This window comes from Pholcus phalangioides, unplaced genomic scaffold (genome assembly GCF_987345545.1).
Source record: "Pholcus phalangioides strain wild (caught in Gottingen) unplaced genomic scaffold, Ppha-v1.0 ptg000002l_1, whole genome shotgun sequence".
NCBI lineage: Eukaryota > Metazoa > Arthropoda > Arachnida > Araneae > Pholcidae > Pholcus > Pholcus phalangioides.
In genome coordinates this window covers 5944243-5963640 of record NW_028301595.1, presented here as the reverse complement: position 1 = coordinate 5963640, position 19398 = coordinate 5944243, and the positions used below count along the sequence as shown (strand labels likewise).

At 36.1% G+C, this 19398-nt stretch overlaps 1 protein-coding gene across 1 annotated transcript in view; it reads left to right on the top strand.

Annotated features, from left to right (window-relative positions):
* The window catches only part of LOC149089136 (SH3 domain-binding glutamic acid-rich-like protein 3), a 28656-nt gene extending 10664 nt beyond the window's left edge, over positions 1-17992 (top strand). Inside the window, exons 3-5 of the mRNA XM_089237405.1 lie at positions 3787-3936; positions 9314-9356; positions 13286-17992. Coding sequence (XP_089093531.1) covers positions 3787-3936; positions 9314-9356; positions 13286-13290 — 198 coding nt within the window. The 3' untranslated portion in view covers positions 13291-17992. The remainder of the gene's footprint in view (positions 1-3786; positions 3937-9313; positions 9357-13285) is intronic.
* The last annotated feature ends 1406 nt before the right edge of the window (positions 17993-19398 follow it).

The following is a 19398-nucleotide window of genomic DNA, read 5'->3' as shown; positions in this document are numbered from 1 at the left end:
ACAGAACGCAAGTGAAATGTACAAAACTGTTTTAATAATTTTCTTTTTAATTCTTTGACAAAAATTATGTGCATCTTACACAAGGCTTCAACATCCTCACCGACGGTATTTCCACAAAAACTTTTTCTTTTTTTGCTGTCATCTTTTTAGATGTGGCTTACACATCCCAGTAGCTTCTTTACTGAAATTTACAGGATCAAAAGTTTTTTGAATACTCAATATAAAATTAATTTCTATTGTGTGACATACATTGTGGGCATTCAGTATTTACTGGATAAATTTTGCAGTCTCAGGGGTGCAAGAGCTGTGCCAATTGTTCCAAACTGTGCCGAAACAGTTCTCTTGCTACATGGTGTGCCGAATCCCTGCGCATTTGCGCCAATTCTTTTTTGTGGTTCGCGGAGGTACCGCAAAAGTACTGTAGTACGTCAAATACCCTTAATTTAGGAAAAAGTAGCATGAAAATTTTGTTCACTGGGCACATTCTTTCCGAGACACGGAAAAAGATACGGAGAGGGAGAAACTTTTCAATTTTTTTCACTTCCCACCATCTACCACAATCGTGTTATCGTGACCTTGGAAAGTAGTTCTACTACCTTGAAGTATAAAGTTCTATACTGTTATTGGTTAACCGGCGGGCTATCAAAGTCCCTGAATATTCTGTTCGGAGACCGTTTTTTCTCCATTGGGTTATATACACTCATGTCCATAAATTAAGGATAATGCGAGCTCCGGCAAATAAAGGTTCAGAAACAAAACAAACGTTACTTATTCATAAAGCCCATTTATTAAACAAAAGATAATGAACAAACGATGGTGTATGTATGATACCATTCATAAAAACTACGATTTTTGCTCTCTGGAGCAATTCTAAAAAATATCTCCTTTACAAAAACTTACTATTACATGGTTGGTATGATGGTTAATACATTGTATGTCTCCCATGCGATGAAATACAGTCCGTACAACGCCTAGGCATGCTGAGTATCAAATTATCGAGCTGATGTTGGGGAAGATCACTCCACTCAGCAAGCAATGCTCTCCAAAGTTCCCGTACACATGTAGAAGGGGGTTGACGGGCTGCAACTCGTCGGCCAAGCATGTCCCACACATGCTCTATCGGATTCAAGTCAGGTGAGAATGCTGGCCATTCCATACGGGTTATATCCTCAGATTCAAGGCATTCGTTTACGATGTTTGCTTGGTGAGGACGGGCGTTGTCATCCATAAACACAAATTCTGTGCCCATGGCATCCCTAAACAAACGTACATGTTGTTCCAGAATGATGTCCCGATAAATTTGGGGCTTTCATGGTTCCGGTTTGAACATGCAGATCTGTTATGGAACCCAGTATAATTCCCCCCCCCCAAAACGAGCAATGCTGCACCACCGTAACGGTGTCGTTCAATGATGTTGTCTTGGTGGTAACGGGTGCCTGGCGTTCTCCATATGAAAGCCCGACGTGAATCAGACTGCGAGCTAAACCTGGAATCGTCACACAAGCCTACTGTGACGATGTCCACATTGCATGTTCTCTACTTCAGGCTAATCGCTGCCGACAGTGAGTTGCCGTGAGCGGAACACATCTGACAGGCCTGCGAGCATATAGACCAATATCTTCCAAACGTCTGTACACGGTTTGCCTTGAAACTGTGGTGCCCGTGGCTGCAGATAGCTGACGAGACAGGTCGGATGCTGTGCTCCGTCTGCTTTGCTTTCTGCTTCTTTTGACATTTACTGCCAAATACCGGTCTTCATTCGGCGTTGTAACTCTGGGGCGACCTGTACTGTAACGTCTACTGACATTTCCGTTATCTTGGAGTCGTTGCCAAAGCCTAGAGATGACACTTTGGGCAATTCCAAGTTCCTCGGATACTTCCATCTGAGTACGGCCACATTCCAGGCGGCCTATAATTCTACCACGTAAAAAATCATCCACATGCGTCCTCTGTGTCATAACTATTCGCTTATGGCACTGATGAGTGCCTTACAGAACTCTTGTGAACAATTTCACTTCTTTGCCACCATTCCTTATATACCCCCCCTCCTACACTCTCGTCATTGTGACGTACTACGGCATCATCTGGTGGCTTCCTGAAATTTGCTTATCATTCTTGCAGGTGTGTGTGATAATTCTACAGGTGAAATTTTTACTTTAGATTTCGATTTCCGTGTGATTCTGAATTATCCTCAATTTATGGACATGAGTGTACTTAAAATAACGGTAATTTTGCTGCTGCCAACCTGCGTTCAAAGACAGCATACATCGAAAAGGGGAGTGGTTTACTCGTTTAAATTACCGACATTTTTCGGAGATCGTTGGGAAAAAATAGGATCTGTAGAAACTCCAGCTAAAATATTCATAGTTTTGTCATCCTGCCACTATGCGGTCGTGTGGTTATCGTTGGCGGTTGCTGATCGCGACAATTTCACATTGCGAAAATCCGGATTTGGTGAACAGGGGCGGCTCGAGGGGAAAAAATCTCTACCCATGCAGAACCTTTTTTTTTGGCGCTACTGATGGTGGTTTTTTTGCTCGACAAAGCTTTTTTCACCCTTTCAATTCCATTTAGCACCCCTCTTAGAGCGGCGCCCAATATTGCCGCACGGTCCGCCACTTCATTGGTGGGGGAGGGACATGCTCTTAACAATAGTCAAAGGAAGGAGTTTGTACTAGGAGCATGTGCTCATTTTACATAACTTCTGTGAGATACCTTTTTATATTAATGTCCTACCTTTCCAAAACATGTTGCTGGAGAGAATGTGAAACGTTTGCACCCTTTCTTGTTTTTCGCACTCACTCACGTATTGGTGGGATGTTGTTTAACATTGTATCACCAACAGAACTATTAATTATGTGTGATGAATGGGTTGCACTACAATGCAAGGAATTACAAGAAGTGAAATCAGTTCAGAGAATAGATAGATAGATATTGGGCCGACATATTCAAACTTTGTAACTTTGAAAGCAGCCCAAAGTTCAAAATTTTGCCAGTTTTGGTGAAGACTTTTTTATCTTTAAAAAAAACTATAAAAAAACTATGTAAAACAGAAGTAAAAATAGGATTTAATTTTTGGGGATTGTTGTCTGTTAGAGAGAGAGGATCATTGGCTTAGAGAGGATCAATGGCAATAGGGGAAGGCAACTGATCAGGCCAGCCGTATATATGCGGCACTGTCCAGATTTGCCACAAATTTTTTGAGCGGGTATATACGCTGCTGCCCGTTGAAGGGTTAATAATAATTCATTGTCAAGCAGTGTAGTGAGGGCTCAGATTTCACATGCAGCCAACTGCATATACCTGGATTTTTTAATCCATTATATTTTACTATCTCTGCATGTTTGGTATCATTCCAAAGAGGAATAATGTGGCTTTGTACAATCATAACTATTATACTATTTTCATTTATCATATTTTATTTATGAGTTACTAATACTATGCACTTGAGTTTTAATAATACGAAATTTTCTGCATTTTATTTCACACTCTGAACATACGGTACGTAAAATTTATTCCTGAGAAATGATTATGTGCACCTTTCTTCCCATGGAGGAAGTGTTGATGTCAGAGAACTGAACTAGCCAATTAAATCAAAGAGGAAATTTTTTTTCCAAATTTATGAGCTGGGTATAGACTATCATGAGATGCATTAGATTTATCCTACTGATTAGTAGTACTTGTTGCAAAATCTGAATCATCACAAAGTGCGGAGAACTCTATTTGTAACTGGTCATCCTATGTTGTGAATAATGTTGGATTTGAATTTTTATGCTGATTTTACAGGATTATGATGATTTTGAAGCAGCAAATGAAGAAGATCGTTTGATGGAATTTCTGAGGATTGGTAGATGCAAATCGACAGCTAATATAAAATTTAGCAGAGCTGGAGATGAAGACAATGGAGAAGTGAAAATATCTGATTGTAAAGGATCGGTAAGTAAATAACATATATTTTATACCGATAGTCATCTACTTATGACAGCAGTCAGTTCTGAGTCTGGCAGACCTGTAGTAATGCTATTCTAAGTTCATTCCAAGATGATTCCCATTTTCTGATTTTCTATTTTTCTTAGTTGTGTCAAAAAACAATAATGAGTGGACAACTACTAATAATTATTTTAGCCCACAACACGTAAAATCGACTTTCTGGATATTATGCCACAGTGAACATCAGAAAGAAAGGGTGGTTGTCTCCGCTGAGAAACCACACCTCTTGCAATCTGGGAAGGCCAATCACTATTATACCACAGAGACAGACTTTCCTTATATCATGCACTGTAGCATGGTTCACAGCGTGGCGACAGTGTAGCTTCTCTTGACACTAGAATGACAGATGAATTCATTTTGACTGCAATAGGAAAAAAATCTACAAAAATATTTTTCTGTACCACGAAACTTTTTAAAGCAGTATCTGTTCAGTCTATTTGACTTATTTTTGCAATAAACCTTTGTTCATGAACAAATTTTTTTTTTTAGAATTTTGGACAAAGGGGGTTGGCATGACAAAGACTAAACCTATGTTTTGTTACTTTAAAAAGAGGTTTGACTATAATTTTTTGAGCTCTTGTTATTTGTGGCTTCCTTTTCAGTTGGCAGTCCACTGAAAAAGTTTGAAGCATAAACGCTGAGTAATTTATGGAGAAATCACATTGCGGAATGAAAAAACAATGAATAGCTGTCAAATACTGAGCAATTTAAAATACATTTGTTAGACAGCTTTTCAATGCTGATCGTATTGTGCACTGAATGAATTCATTATGTTGAAAACATCAATGACACTCATTAGTAGAGCAATAAAATTACATGCTGTATATACTCATGTATAAGCCGAGTTTTTTTGTGGAAAAATTCGTTCCCAAAGTGATACTCAGGTCAGTTTTTTATGAAAAAATATCGACCCCTGCAATCAGTAGCCATTTTTGTAACAGTGTTCGAGAAACCGGCATTATTGGTATGAGATATGTTCAAACCCCACAGAACTGATAATGTCAAAGACGAGGCAAAGAAATCAAAATCATTGGCTGGTGGTGGCTAACGTTGATTATACAGTCTTAGATGTGAGCATTAACAAGCCTCTCAAAGATAAAGAAACTACAAAAAAGTGGTGCCTTGAAGAAACTTGACATTGGCCTAGTGTGCCAATGGATACATGAGGCGTGGAATTCTGTTTCCACCAAAATTATCATCCGATCCTTCAAAAAGTGTTGCATCAACAATGTGATGGACGGAACTGAAGATGATATCCTCTTTTAAAGTGACAATGGCGATGACAGCCCAGATGAGGATAAAAACGAAGATGCCGCACCCCCTATGATGATCTGATGGATTACGATGAGCTTGCAGACTCAGAAGAAACGGATTAAAAAGTTTGAATCATTTTCTACTGTAAATTTCCGTAATCTATTAATTTTGCATGAAAATATAAGAATTTTTTTTCTCTGAAATGTACGGAGTTTTTGGGGTCGGCTTATACACGGGTTTTAAATTTATTGTGATTTTGGTGGTCCTGAAGTTGGGGGGTCGGCTTATACACGAGTATATACGGTAATTTCTGGTAGAAATTTATTTTGTCCGCGATTTCAATTTTGTTTGTGCATGGTACTCAAGACCTAGATTTTCTCTGCTTACCAGCAGTAAAGTCATTTTTTTTCTCAGGGCTACCTCCTAGGCTGGGATATTTGATGGGGCCTCTTATAGAGTGAATTTACAGTTTGAAGAAGTGAAAAATGATAATCACCTCAGCCACTGGGCTGGGTGCCCTGTAATGGTAAAAATCCATGGGTAAAATTGCTTCTTTAAAGAATTATGGGTAAAAGATTCCTTTTGTCATGCAACATTGTACCATTGAATGCAATACATTTGAAGCGCAAAGATCCATAGAAATGCTAAATGAATTGAATAACATATGGCAACAAACTTGTACTAGTGTACCTCTAAATGGTACAAAATGGGTACTGGAGAAATGCAAACACCATGATAGAACATCTGTTTCCTCAATCTTAATGTTCACATGTAAGAAGTTTGTCCATTTAAGAATGTTTGCAGTCAATTTAGTTAAATATATCTTCAGTGGTCAAAAAATGACCACTGCCATCATTCTGGGTAGAACTTCATTTTACCACTAAACTAAGAGAAACCTAGAACATATATTTTAGGATTTTAAGAGCCTCAACAAGAGAAAAGTCATGAAAATTCAATAACCTGAGATAAACCATTTGGGTGTAATCGCATGTCAAAGTAGCTTTGCAGTCAAAATTATTGCTTCTGTCGTTCTAGTGTTGGCTGTCTTCAGCAATTGGCTTCCAAGTGATGATAACAGATATGCCGCTGTATTCTAATTTACCAGGGTCCCAGGACATTCAAAAAATCGGAGTCCCTTTTGAATGAGAGTGGGTCCCTCTCGAAAAATTATCTTGGGAAAAAAAAGTGTGGAGTCACCACACAGAGCCACAGCTACGGAATAAACATTTATTAGGACGACACAAACATGATGATTATCTTGGTTAATAAAAAGGAAGGCAGACATAGAAAATATCGAACCTCTCACTTTTGTGTGTGGTGACTCTCTGCTGCTGTTTGTTTTCCAGACAGTCGTCTCCAGTACCCGGCATCCCATGACACTCTCGAGGTTGTTGACCTGACTCTTGGGGGGGGGGTCGTCTGCGTGAGACACCACAAGAATATGCCCCCCCCCCCCCCGGTTCCCTCATAATTTCACTGGTATCTCTGATTTTTTTTCCAGCATGCCCCAGGTCTTTCATCACCTGCTGCTTACAGGGTTGGTAAAAAAACCAAAAAACCAGGTTTTTTTGATTTAAATCTGTTTTTTTTTGTTTTAAATAGTATTAACATTAAAAACAACAAAATTTCTGAAAAATCATTCAAACTTCTTATAATGAATTAAAATAAATGTTTATTAATGTAATTAACACTATTCCCATATTAATCACAATAAATATTTCTTACATTTTAACAAAAACCAACTTTTCAAAGCCAGCCAAAAATGGCTAAAAACTTGCTTACGTAATACTTGAACAGCCCCTTAACTCAATGGATTACTTCGTGTTTGAAAATTCTTTTAATGTTATTATTAATCATATAATATAAAGATGTTTTCTCCAGTTACTTTTAGTATTCTTAATTAGGAAGCTATTTTGCAAAAACTATAATAAAAATTAGGTGAATATAATGTATTTAATGAAGCATAAATAATGCAGATTAATTGGTGATGATTTACGATATACAAGGTGATTATAACTGAGGTTCTGATTTCAAAACACTGTAAAAAAGAACGATTGTCAGAATGACTTGAAAATTGACGTGAAAATATTCCTGAAGAAATAAAATTTTATTTGGTAAAGGGGGGAAAAAATACTTAAAAATGTAAAATTAATGACATCATCCAACACGTGGGAAATTCGCTCACAGAATGGAAACGATACCTGGTCATGGCAAAAAGATAATTTAATTGTAGCATTGCACGATTTCATAATTCATGGAAACATCACAAAAGAAAAAAAATGAAGTAATTGAACAAATAACTACAACTTACTCAAGAAATGTTAAATATCTTGTCCACCGTGTTCTGGCTATGAGGTGAAAGCACAAAAATTATTGTTCAACAACAGATCAGAATATGCCATGGTCATGATGTGGATGCACTTGCAATTCACCTTTATTAAACCAAACGTGCCCCCATGTTAATATTCCTGAGGAACTTCTAACATATAGGGGATGCGCTGAAGCTTGCAATTCACTAAAGTTTGCAATCCGACCACTGTTCATAACATTTTGAGGTACCCCCCCCCCCCCCCACAGCTAGAAGTTGCAAGGGTTAAGTTGCATCCTGTTATTGTCAAAATCTGTCTTCAGCAACTGTTATGCTGATATCGCAATGTGCATCTTGATAGTTGTTCTATCCACACACTGATGCTGTGGAAATGCCGAAATGATGTGGTTGCACAAAATAGATTATACTGCTGGCCCCAAGTACAGCATCATCTACTTGCACATTTTGTATTTTTTTTCTTTTGCCGAAGAAATTTCCATTGCTTCAGGAGTATCCATGCAAATTTTCAAGTCATTCTGACCAGTACTTATTGTATAGTTTAGGAATCAAAACTTCAATTATAATCACCCTGTATATAGCTGATTATTTTTCATAAATCTGTTACTACTATACAGTGGAACCTTGATTAACTGGGCTTAACAGTGAAAGTATGAAAAAAAACTTGAATATTAAGACTGGGTGATATACAGTATGAGATGTGCTACTTATGGGAAAGAAAATTAAAATGTGAGGTAATGTAATACACTAGTCTTTGTCCTTTAAGGACAGCTGGTGTCTTTATTGGATTATAGGACCACCTGCCCATAGCATGATGGTGTCACTACTGTTGCTGCTTCTTTGTGAAGGGAAAAAGAAACCCTGGAGATGATGCACCACTACATTTGGATGTGCGATGCAATCCCTATTCATGAATTTGCTTAAGATAGAGCATCAAAATGTAGCCAAAGGTTAGAAAATGTGGTGAGAATGAGAAATTTTGGCTTCTGTATATAACTTTAAATAACTGAACAACTTTTCATGTTATATACCTATTGTGTTCAAAACATTATCAAAAGGCATTCATTGAAGTTTTTGACAGTTTAAACCAGTTTTTGATGCTTGTCACTTGATGTCAAAAACCCAACCCTGCCACAAACTCATTAGGATGGCTGTGGTTCAAGGCCATTCATTATAAAGTCTGAAACTCTTGTCTAATACATAGACTGGGATTACACTGTAATAGTTTGATAAAAGATCTTTTATAAAACTTTAAACAACCTATTATATTTGCTCAAATGTAGCAATATGCTTATTGATTGTGCTCTCATATTTTATAAAAGATATTTTATCAAATCTTTATAGTGTAATACTGATGATTGCTGGTCTTAGGGATGATCACTGTCATTATGTCTTAAAAAAATTAACTCTGGTAACCAAATTTTTCATTAATCCAAATAAATTTTTGTTACGATTAGTTTGTTTCACATTAGCAAGGTTCTACTGCAGTATTAAGTATTTATACAACAAAAAATAAGAAAATTTTGCATGCACATTGCAGTAGATATTTTATCCAATTATTGGGTTGAAAAAAAAAAGATTCTTGAATTCAATGTTACCTCACATTGTTTTCAATGCATGACTAGCTTTCAAGAAAATTCATTTCATTTTCTGTGTTATTTTTTTCATACCCAATGAATGAATCTGAATTACATGTTTAATTTTGCCGTTCATTCAAATGATTTTATTTTTAATGTATTTTAGTCTGTGAGTGATGTTGAAACTGGTGAAAGAGAAGCAGTAGAAGGTGAGTCATATTTGTTAACTTTGAATACTTTGTGGAATTTTCCTTAGACTCACGGATGCATAGCCGATGCTGATAAGACGTTTGTCAATTGCATTTATTCTCAAACTTTTGTCACTCTTGGCTCCAGTGCCGCAGTCAAAATCTATCCATGGCTCCTCACAATGGTCTAACAAAGAATCACTTCAAAGCACAGAACCAGCACATCAATATCAACAGTTCATTGTGATGCCCCTGATATATTGTTGGCAACATCCCCAGGAGCCATGGTGCACACCTTGAGAACCACTGATCTACTGTAACAAAGAATATTCAGAAATTTTAAAGTTCAGTCTGGTTAGTTCTTGGGGGCAGATTAACATCTAGGGCTGTGGTGGCCACCTTTCTGCATCTAATTAGCATACCCCCCCCCCTCCTTCCCCTGGTATTTCACTTCTATAGTATGACCCTGCTCATCAGTCTTTTTCTCCATCAACAGGTGGCTCGACGACAAGTGGGTTCATTATAACCGGGCCCTCTAGAACCCTAACTTTTTCCGTAACTCTTTTTGACTCTTTACTCAACTCGAGTTCCAACCTTGCCTTATCTGAACACCCTTTATAATTGAAACTGTCAGCTACTATACTCCTAGACCAGAGAAATCTCCCGTTGCAAGCTCTACACAACACTAGTCGAGGTCACTAACACTATTGCTAAAACTAGATAAAAGTACTTAAAAAATAGGAAAATGAGAAACTCATTTCACTTTAGCATGCAAAAATATGTTTGCCGAATCTCTAAGTAAATTGCAGGATTTTTATAAATAGGTTTTATAATTTTTACCTTTTGATGGTTCTGAACCAACAAATCCTGGTCTAATTTGCTTTTGTAATTTAAAAATAAAATATGCGAAATAACCACAATATGGTAAAAATTATCTTTGACTAATTTGTTCTGCATTCTTAAAAGTTTGGCACGAGAGTTTGACAAATATTGAAGAATATAACTGCACCATCATTTGAAAACTTTCGTAATTCAGGGGTGCAAGAGCTGCGCCGAAACGGTTCTCTTGCTACACGGTGCGCCAAGGCGCTGAATCCCTGCGCATTTGCGCCAATTCTTGTTTGTGGTTCGGGGAGGTACCGCTAATGCACTGTAGTACGTCAAATACCCTTAATTTTGGAAGAAGGCGCATGAAATTGATGTTCACGGGACGCGTTCTTTCCGATACACGGAAAAAGATACGGGGGGGGGGGGGTAGAAACTTCAATTTTTTTTCACTTCCCACCATCTACCACGATCGCATTATCTCGTGACCTTGGAAAGTAGTTATACTACCTTGAAGTATAAAGTCCTGTACTGTTATTGGTATAACCGGCGTTCTATCAAAGTCCCTGAATAAATATGCCAAATTTTCCGATTTCGGAGACCGTTTTTTCTCCTGTTGGTTATAGGTTATATACTGAAAATAACGGTAATTTCGCGGCTGCCAACCTGCGTTCAAAGACGACGTGTATCGAAAAGGTGATTGGTTTACTCGTTTAAATTACCGAAATTTTTCGGAGATCGTTGCAAAAAAATAGAATCTGTAAAAACACTCCAGCTAAAATATTCATAGTTTTGTGATTTGTAATCTATTAACATGCTATTAGGTTGAGAAATTCTTTAAGTAAATAAGGTATTTGTATTTTTATCGTTTTTTGCATTTTGCTTTTAAATTTAATAATTCCTTTAAATTCTGTGAGAAGCCAATTTTTTTTTTTCATGGAAACTCTTATTATATTCTGCACACACTTTTTTCGCTATATCAGGAGGAATAAGATTTTAGTGTTCAAGCAGCAGAAATTCTTGCTGCCTAGGTTTTCAGTATGCATGTTGCTTAATTTGAAAAGAGTAATAATTTTTATTCGTCATTCGTCATTTTATTAATGACAGAAAAGATAATTGAGAAAAAATTTTAATGGATTTTAATTTGTGAAGGAAATTTATTTAGAATTATTTGTTCCAACCATTTTTGGCAAAACTTTTGGCATTTCACAGAAAAATTACTCCTTATATTGCAGATATAGTTCGTGTTTAGTTCTGCTCCATTTTCAAAATTTCTGCTCCAGAAATGAAATTTGCTGCTCCGAAATGGATGAGGGGCACTTGCACCCCTGGTAATTGAAAAGTATGGTTTCTAAAATCAACAGTTGCAGAGATATTTGTTGTGCAAACAATTTTGGAGAGTGCATACCTCAGACAAAGACGAGCAGAGGGAAAAAGATTTTGAGGGGGGGGGGGAAACATGTTTTTATACACTCGCATGAATAAGTTTTTAGGATTGTTTTGTTATCTCAAATTGGCAAACGTGCTCACACATCCAGCATAACAATGGCAATAGAAAATGTTTGTATGTCTGCAATACAGCTTCCCAATCAATATTATGTCAAAATCATTCAATGTTTTAAACTTGATATCACTAATTTTTTAATATTATATCCATTGCAATACTTTTCTTTTGGATTTTTATTCAATTCGAACGATTATATGATCATATACAGGGTGAGTATACTGGGCATGCCATACTCATATGGCATAATCTGCCAAATGAAAGGGAGGTGATAAAAGATCCCAAATGCAACATAAAACACTCTAACAACCCTGTCCTATATCAAACAGTTTTGGAGTTATGGTGGATAAGGGATTATTTAGGAAAAATGTGCCAAGTCTGAAAAAAAAAAAGGAATTTTTGAAGTTTCTGAAAGACCTACACGCAAAATAAGCAAATGTTTGGAAAGAGCAGAAAAAATTCTGTGAGGTGATATCATTCCATCAAAATATCTGGATTTATTGGCGTGCTACAAATGTTAAAAGATTGGCGAAGGTTAAAATCAAACTGTCTCTGAATTCTGTAACTGCCAATTCTGCAAATACTCATCTAGCTACAATCTGTCAAATTTACCAAAAACTTGTTCATTGCAACAGCTTTCGGAAGAGTCTATAATGAACCATATCTAGTTCAAGAGAAATTTAGCCTTTTGTTTGCAATGCATCACTCAAATCAGCATTTGTCAAAATAGATATTTTAGTAAATTTTGGCAATAATTTGATTTTGCACTTAGCCAATCTTTCAGTGCCATTAATCTCACCATTAAATCCAGATATCCTGGTAGAAGTGGTATATCCTTGTGGGTTTTTTCCTGCTAAATCAAATTGTCGCCAAAATCTATAACCACTGATTCTAGATTTTTGTTGAATATCTATTTCGACAGATGCAGATTTCAGTGATGTATTGCAAACAAAAAGCAAATTTCTTCTGAACTAGGTTCATCGTAGGCTGTTTCGAAGTTGTTACAATAAAGTTTTTGGTAAATTTGGCTGATTGTATCTAGGTAGGTGTTTGCGAAATCGGTGGTTACATAATTTTTCTACAATTCAATTTTAAACTTCACCAATGTTTCAGCTCTTGCCGCCAATTTTTCTACTGCCATCTGCCGTAGAAAAATTGACGGCAGATGGCAGCACTACACATAACAAGCATTACACAGAAACAAACTTTATGTTGGGTTCAAAACACATTCCAGCATGTAACACTTCGTTAGAAATTCCATAGATAAATGTGTGCGAGGTGCATGTACGGTTAAGTAGTAGCTCTTGTAGATTGCCAATAAATCAAGATATTTTAATGGAAATGGTGACATTTTATAGAATTTTGTCTGCTCTTATCAAAATATATGCTTAGTTTAGCGTATAAGTCTTTCAAAAACTTTGCAAATTCAGGTTTTTTCAGACTTGATATGTTTTTTCTTCCATTATCCACCATAACTCAAACGGTTTGACATAGGACAGGGTTTGCAGAGTGTTTTATGTTCCACTTCATCTGTCACCCCCCCCCCTTTTTCTAGATTAAGTCACGTTCACCCTGTGGAATAAGCATAATATGCTCATAAAGTAATTACTCTATTTTCCAGCATGAACAAGATCCTGGTTTTGTTTTCTCTTGCTTAACTGGCAACGATCGCCTCCACAGTATATTCCTTATCAATCAGATCAAGCATGGCATACTGATCATGAGTAAAACAAACATTTTCTACTCAGCTTTATGAAGCTAGTCTTTTTATAAAAAGTATTCGAGAAAAACAATGTCTGCTCTGTTACAAATTTATAACTTTTTTATTTTTACTTACATATCTTATTGCATGCTAACAACTTTTGTTATTTTTCATAACCTATTTAAGGTGTTTCAGTAATCAACCTCGTTCTCAATTTTCACTATTTGACTACCGATTATGTTGCAAGTAATTGACATTGCTCTGCCATCGTACATTTTTACAGTATTTTATCATTAGTTTATGTAATTAGCTCCCGGTATGGAATTTTTGAAGGTATTTATGGAAATGTATTTTCGAGGTAATTATGGAATGTATATTTCAAAATTTATTATAAAAGTATTATCATGAATGATGTTTGGAATTTATAAGAGAAATTTTTTATGGAAAATGGTCTTGGAACATTGGCGTGGAAAATTACCTTGGTATAGGTGTATTGAAATTTACATAGCTGTAACAAGTATTTGTATGACCTTATCCAAAATTATTATCAGCGTTAAATTTTATCAGCATTATGATATGCACGGAAATCTGATCAAGTGAACTACACGCAAGATCTTTTTCAGGAATTCTGCAATCAAACATCCTTATAAAGTCACTTCGTATAAAACTTTGCCACGTAAACTAGGTGATCTTGATATGATGTGACATAAAGGGGATTTATACATCTTTTATATGAATCGTTCTTGTGATTCTGTATGAAATTTCAATTAAATTATGAAGTATGCAACCTCAAATCGGTATGTTGATGCTCAACATATTTTGCATTTTTTTTGCTAAAAATTACGATACAAAGGAAAGTCAGTGAAGGAGTCATGTATGGTGGTGTATAAAAATGCCAAGAATACAGTTTTAGAAGTTGGCATCTTTTTTTCCAACATGGTCCACCGATGTCAATGCATTTGTTGCATTCGTGTTTCAAAACCCTGCCAATAGAGCATTCAGTCCTGTTGCCTTGACCAGTGTTCTTCAACTGCTGATCTGTAAATTTTCTGTGTTCTGTCTGTAAAACATTTCGTCCAATGTAGCTGCTATATAATTTCAAAAGTGATTATTATACTGGCTCTATATTGGTTTTTATTTCTGTCAGCAGGTCCACTAATAATTTCCTCCCCTTCCTCTTTAGTGTATTTTTTGCCAGTCTGCAAATCATTTCTTCCATATAGTTGTATTTTTTGCCTGTCCACAAATTATCCTTTTCGCCATAGTCTGTAAAATTTCCCAACTACTTTCACCAGTAAAAAGATTGAAAAATACTGGCCTCGACAACTTGAATCATGACCTGTGCAGTGCTTAAGTGTTTCCTGTTGCAATCTAAACGAGTGTGACCATGCTGGTTTCCCATCAAGAATCTGAGTGTACTCGAGCAAATTTGCGTACAGCTTCATGATAAAAAAAAATTTCACCATAAACAAGAAGCATTTCTTTTTCATTTGTGGGAAGGCTTTTTGCCTAAAGAACTTCACAACAGCAGTATGCTGTTGTTTTTCTATTGTATGCTCTTCCATCATGACAATCGTCGTGTTTAACGTGAGCATTTTTTCTTCTCCGCCATGTAATTCAAACATGATAATAAGCATAACTTTGGCGACTCAATTTACTATAGTTTATGTGAGCCGGTAGCTTAGACTTCATTTACTGACTTGCCCTCATGAAAAAGATAAGCTGACATCCCTTTTTTTCTGACACAGTTAATTTTTATATATTTTACATTGGATCGACATTGGAACTGGAAAACTTGCGGACCATTTATTTTGTGTTTTGTACTTTTTTTGAAGTTATACACATTCTAACAAGCATTTTCTATTGTACATTTCATGTCGTATTTTACGAAATGATATTCGCTCAATTCTCCCTTGATTACATTATTCATTTTGGTAGTCGTATATCGTTTATGTGCCTTTTTTTTCTGTTCGATTTTTTTCATTTTGTTTTCGAGAAAAAGAATATAGTAATAATGTGCTTTTGGGAAGGTTTGTGGATCAGTGCCAACTTTTTTTTTTCATTTCTCTCTGCATTTAATATTTTTATAGTTTCTTTTCATGTTACTTTGTATTAAAAATTACAAATATGTATTTAGTTAATGCTAGAATGAACTACCTACTCTCTAAAAGAAATGAGTAATAATCACTTTTCCGAACTTTGGAGTTCACAATGTCTTTGTATATCAGAATTTTTCCATGGCTCGTCCCAATTTAGACTGGTAAATTATAAAGAAACGCCAATTTAATTCTTGAATATTTTCTTGCACATTTCCTAATGTTTGTTATATCATATTTACTCGCATATAGGACGAAGTATGATTTTAAAGGATCAAAATAAGCGAAACTAGATTTGAGTAGTAATGCAGTTCCTTATTTCATTTATTCACAGTATAATACCATAAATGCACATATTAAGGCAAACCATGTTTTCTTAACGCTATAATCTTTCATCTACTTGGACTCTCCCCCTGAAGTTTCACTACAACTCTCCTCTTGTTCATTCTCAAAATACAACAAAGCATCGTCCTCAGATCCGTAGAATGCATTTGAAATGCAACAGTTCCCAGATGCTGCTGTGGTGATAAAGTGGTCATAGTGACTGACTCCCATCACATGATGACTTGGTTAAAATCGCACTGGCACTATAGTGGTGTTCGGCTGAAGTTGGTTTTCCGTGATTCCCAACTTTTAGGCAAGAATGAGAGCTGATCTCCCTGTTAAAGTGTCTCATCACCAAGAGTAACAGGCCTATGAAGGTAAAATCGTCAATCATTACACCATTACATTAATCTGCAAATCTTCGCTTATAGTTACAAAAATTAATGGTAGATGGCAGAACTACACATAATAATCATTAACAAGAAACAGACTTCACATTAGGTTCACAACACAGACATCCCAACATGCATCAACTCGGTTGAAGTTCTGCCAAGGAATATGGAAGTAATGCATGTGTAGTTTAGTAGCAGTTCCTGAATGATGTTGACTCTAGAAGTATACTCTTACCTGCAACTGACTCCCATGTGCAAGCTCTGAAGCATCAACCCGTTTTGATGCAGCTGGTTGGGATCATTTCATGATCTTTGCGAGTAAGCCTCTCACCATGACATAGCTGCCAAGTCTCCCGAATTTTTCGGGAATCTCCCGAATTTTAGCTTCATCGCTCGACCTCCCGAAAAGTTCTTAAATCTCCCGAATTTTTACAAAAATCACAAAAATCCCTAATTGTCCCTTAAAATTCCCTACTTCATTAAAAAAAATCCCCGCTTATAAAAAAAATCCCTAAGGAATTTCTTGTGGGGCATGAAGCATCTTTTTTTTCCCCTTTCGAAATGACGTCACACGTCGTAAATGGGGAAATTCCCTTTTTAAGGAAGTTTTACAAACCCTCTGATGGTAACAAGAAAGTTGTTTGTCTTATCGTGCAGGGAAATGGCTTAGCAGCCAATAGTCCTGGATAATAATTGAAGATTCTAGTGACGCGCATATGGTCAAAATTTCTTTTGTTGAAGTACGTACGTGCGATATAACAAAGCATGCATAATGATAAGCAAAAACATATTTAATCAATTTTAAAGATAATTATTCCGATAAATTTCCTTTCATCAAACGTTCCAGAAGAGGGCCGACTTTTCCTTTTCGTACAAGTTGTGTTACGGACATAAACATCGGTCATGGAAAGACTGCCATCATCACTCGTGAAATGAAAAAAGCAAGTGTCACAAAAAGTCAGTGTTCTTCAAAAATTGACGGTGTTTTCCTTCATCTTCCGATGATTTTGGGGTCATTCGCGCAGAATGTTCGTTCACGGCGTTTCTGATTGAACACAATATTTATTTTTACATCATTGAAGTTTTGGCCTCCAATTTCACTTGTTTTTTTGCTTAGGAATTTTATTCCCAAGGGTTTAACTTCCATGTGTGTAAAAAAATCCCTATTTCAATTTGACTTCAGTAGGGATTTTATTCCCTACGCTTTAACTTTTATGTTTGGAAAATCCCTATTTTATTTGGAAAAATCCCTATTGTATTTATTAGGGAGTGGTTTTAGCATAAAATACGGGTTTGCGCGAAAATCTCCCGAATTTTCATTTTCAAAAGTTGGCAGCTATGCCATGATGATACAGGTTCAAACCCTGTTGGTCAGAAATCACTTCGTTATAAAGGAATTCCAGGTTTTTGCATTGTTCCTGGGTAAACTTGAGGATTAGAAAAGTGTTCGTTGAAACAAAATTTTTGCTATAACGGTATCCGACTGTATTTTCCGTACACCAATGTGTTGCCATCTATTGATGAAAATACTTACTGAAGAATTTAAATAAGCAGGGAAAATTGAATAAAAGCTTTGTCCTATATGCAAGTAAATAGGGTACATAAATATATATATAGGGTTTTTGTTTCACTTTTTGCAGGGATTTCATTGTCAATTTCTAAGTTGTATTTTGTATTCATATTTATGTATTTTTCTACTGTATTCATTCCTTTGTGTGTTACTTTTTAGTTATTGCTACGGGCTCTTTTATTGCGCTGTATGATTAAGTTTTCATGCATTTTTACAGAATTAATAAATGAGAAAATAAATTTTATATTGATGTCATTTATTGTTGGTTGTCATTTGTACAGTAAAACTAAGGGGGGGGGGGGTTTGTCATAAATTCTCCCTATGTATAATAAAAAAATGCTTTTGCAATCCCTGAATAACGGTCACCCCTCTTTACTAAATTTCTTTTGTCCCACCGGTGTGTGTAAAACAGGTTTTACTGTATTGATCTTACCGTCACAAGAATAGAGAGAATGGGGGTTTTTCTTTGTAATTTTTTCTCGGTTAGTCTTGTGTTAAAGCAAAGGCTATAACACAGGTAAACTGCCGAACGAAGTAGCTGGGGGGGAAAAGTCTTTAGTAGAATTATGGATGTCAAATTTAAAAAGTTGGCAACTTAACGTGCCCAAAGTACCTCAGAAAAGCCTGAACCTCTGGCACATAGGGTTCATCCAGACCTCAAAAGGTGTTCTAGTAGAAAAGTATCAATACCCACATTACGATAAATGTCTAAGCTTGCCATATACTTCCATCGTAAGAATACTGGAAATCACGACATATATATGGATTATCGCCAAAAAATTGTCAAATACAAGTAAAGTTACCAATTTCAGCGGCAGGTGAAGTTAACCTTTTAGCCCAAGAAATTGTCAATAACAGTCAGAAAAATTGTCAAAGGCAAGTAAAGTCACCAATTCTGTGCTCAGATGGCAAAATGTTATTTTTTTTTTTAATTTCACAATGGCAAATTTGCAGATAATTTATTACCAATGCGCGATACTGTGGTTTTTGTCTCGATACAATTTGTCTGTTTTCTCTTTCGCTGAAAGAAAGAAAATTTTACCACCTTTTGAAAATTTCAATGAATGAGACTCGCGAACGCAATTTCTTGGGCAAAGTGACTGACTACATTTTACCATCTGAGCACAGAATTTCAGCAAAAAAAATATTGTCAAAGTTGCTAATTACAGCCAAAAAATTATCAAAAGAATTGTCAAAAACAGCAAAAGAAAGCCCAAGGCATAAATTTATATCATGAAAATAATTGAAATTTTTTTTTCAAAACACCAAGCTCCATTGAAAATAAGGGAAAAAGCGGGACAACAAAAATTGGAATGCCCCTTAAAATCACAGGTCATATAATCATCCCATATATATAAATTTCGGGGCGGCATAATTACAACACATCCAGCTTGTAAACTAAAGTGGTGTAATCCAAAACCTCCTAGAGATAGGCCTCTGCACTGTTTGCCATAAACGTCATTCAGACTACCTAGCAAGTTTGCCCCATTTTGAAACACAACATACTATTTCGTTTCTTCCTATTTTGGCGTAGAATCTTACTGATTGGCTCACAAATACTGCATAGTGATAGCCAATTCTGAGCCCGATCATTTCTTTTCCTCATAACTATGATACTGGCAGAAGCAGGGAATTTTTCCCTGTATATAT